We start from the raw sequence: 1,982 nt of genomic DNA on the forward strand, positions 1-1,982 counted from the left end.
CAGACCCTTTCCGTAGAGAGCTCTATCTTCTTTTCACATGAGGGAACTCTGTTTCTGTCATTATACCCTCCAGCACATGGAGTGCAGCAGGGCATGGTGCACTCTGCATGATTCCATTACTGCAGTTCCTCAGGGATAAGGGAAGGGCTCCTCAATTCCGAAATGCAAGGCCCAACAGTGAACACTTGTCAAGCCAAGGATGCAGAGAGCAACACATCAGTTGTATTCCATTCACTCCTTCCTACAGTGTTTCATACGCCAAAGACACAAGGAACAACACAGTGATTAGCAGCAGGCAGCCTGGTTATAGAGCAGGCAAATCACATACAAGATTAAAAAACTCGGGGGCTCGGGGAGCTCTCGGGGCGCCACGTTCCCGGGCAGCAGCACACGACCCGTTCCGCTGCCGGGTTTCGGATCTGCGGCATCACCTGGAACAGCGGGGGGGGGAACAGGACTCGGCCATGTCGTGCTCCACGTCAAGTCCCACCTCTCTGTGTTCCATCCTGCCCATGTCGCTGGGGACACTGTAGGCGGGCAGTTGCTTTCCCCCGTGCCGAAGGAGCTTTCGCGGCCGTTCGTCAGCGCTCCGCCTCCACTGCAGAGCCCGAGGTACGCTGCTGGACACGCAGAGCCCAGCGGGGCCAGACTGCGGCGGGACTGCGGAGAGCCGGGACCGCGCTCGGCTCTGGATTCTTTCTTACATCGTGCACATCTCTCCTCCTTCATGAAATTCCTGTGGAAGAAAATGGATTTCCTGAGTGTGCTTGTTCTCGTCTTCTCGGTAGTGACTGTGAGCAGAGCCCAGGTGCAGCAGGAGCCGTCGGCAGAGACCAGCGAGGGCATCGAAATCAACATCACCTGCTCACTCCCCAATATACTGTCCAATGACTACATCCACTGGTACCGCCAGCTCCCGGGCCGAGGACCCGCATTCCTCGTCAGTGCCTTGAAGGGCTCCAAGGAGGTTCCGGACCCGGAGGGCCGGCTGTGGGTGTCGGCAGACCGCCGCTCCAGCGCCCTGTGGCTCGCCCGGCCCCGGCTCGGCGACGCGGCGGTGTATTACTGCGCCGTGGGCACACGGGAAGCGAAGCCGGGGCTGCGGCCGGGCACGAACCGCTTAGGGCGGGTCGGGGGCGCAGTGCCGTCCGGGCCCGCAGGGGGCGCTGCCTGCATGGCCGCCAAACTCCATCCTGACCAGGGTGCACCTCCCTGAGTTCTCGACAGAAATGAGCACTGCACCCGTGATTCACTAAGCCCAAATTGAATCAGACGCAGCTGGGTCTGTTGTAAGACAGCTCGCCATGTATTTGTGGGGAACAGCAGACTGACACCACGGGATGTGTTTGACACCTGAGGGACGTTCTCACAACTCTATTCCATCTTCTCTCCTCCTTCCCCAACGCAGCACATATGTGTAGCAGGAAGGAGACGGGACTAAAACCAGAACATCAGCAATGTGCTAAGTGAGAAAACAAATTTAAGAAATATCGTAGTGGAATGCAAGAAAACACAGTATAATACATTATCGTTGGAATCCTCAGTGAAGTGAATAAATCAAAGAAATGAACTAGAGTGTCCAAAAACCAAAGGCCTTGCTCTAAACGTGAAGGGAAGATGGCTAGGGTGCACACACCATGGTGATGATTGGAAAGATAACATCCCAGAACTCTTTAAGTCCCAGTGCACTGCATGAAGTTACGATGAAGAATGCCAATAACAAAAATCATAAAACCCTGACACCAGTGAGGTGAGGTGGGCTGGACTGCTGGGTTTCATTTCTCTTCCTCATCCTGCTACCCTATGAATAAATTGTTGATCTCCTTGGACTCCTCTCCCTCGGCTGTCCCTGCACATCTGCAAACTGTGCTGGCAGCTCATCAGGAGCCCTTATCTGCTCAGAGCACTGCAGCCTTGCCCTGCCACAAAGGTCACCAGTGTCTCCTCCAGTCAGCTCCCCATGAGCTCAGCCCCTGCCTCTT

General features: G+C 55.6%; 1 gene segment (V, D, J or C); it reads left to right on the plus strand.

Moving 5' to 3' along the window:
* Nucleotides 1–575: 575 nt before the first annotated feature.
* LOC104917143 lies at nucleotides 576–1,937 on the plus strand. The segment is given in 1 exon segment: nucleotides 576–1,937. A coding segment is annotated over 1 exon segment (489 nt).
* Nucleotides 1,938–1,982: the final 45 nt, after the last annotated feature.

The sequence above is a fragment of the Meleagris gallopavo genome, unplaced genomic scaffold (genome assembly GCF_000146605.3).
Source record: "Meleagris gallopavo isolate NT-WF06-2002-E0010 breed Aviagen turkey brand Nicholas breeding stock unplaced genomic scaffold, Turkey_5.1 ChrUn_random_7180001956112, whole genome shotgun sequence".
In the NCBI taxonomy this organism is placed as follows: Eukaryota; Metazoa; Chordata; class Aves; order Galliformes; family Phasianidae; genus Meleagris; species Meleagris gallopavo.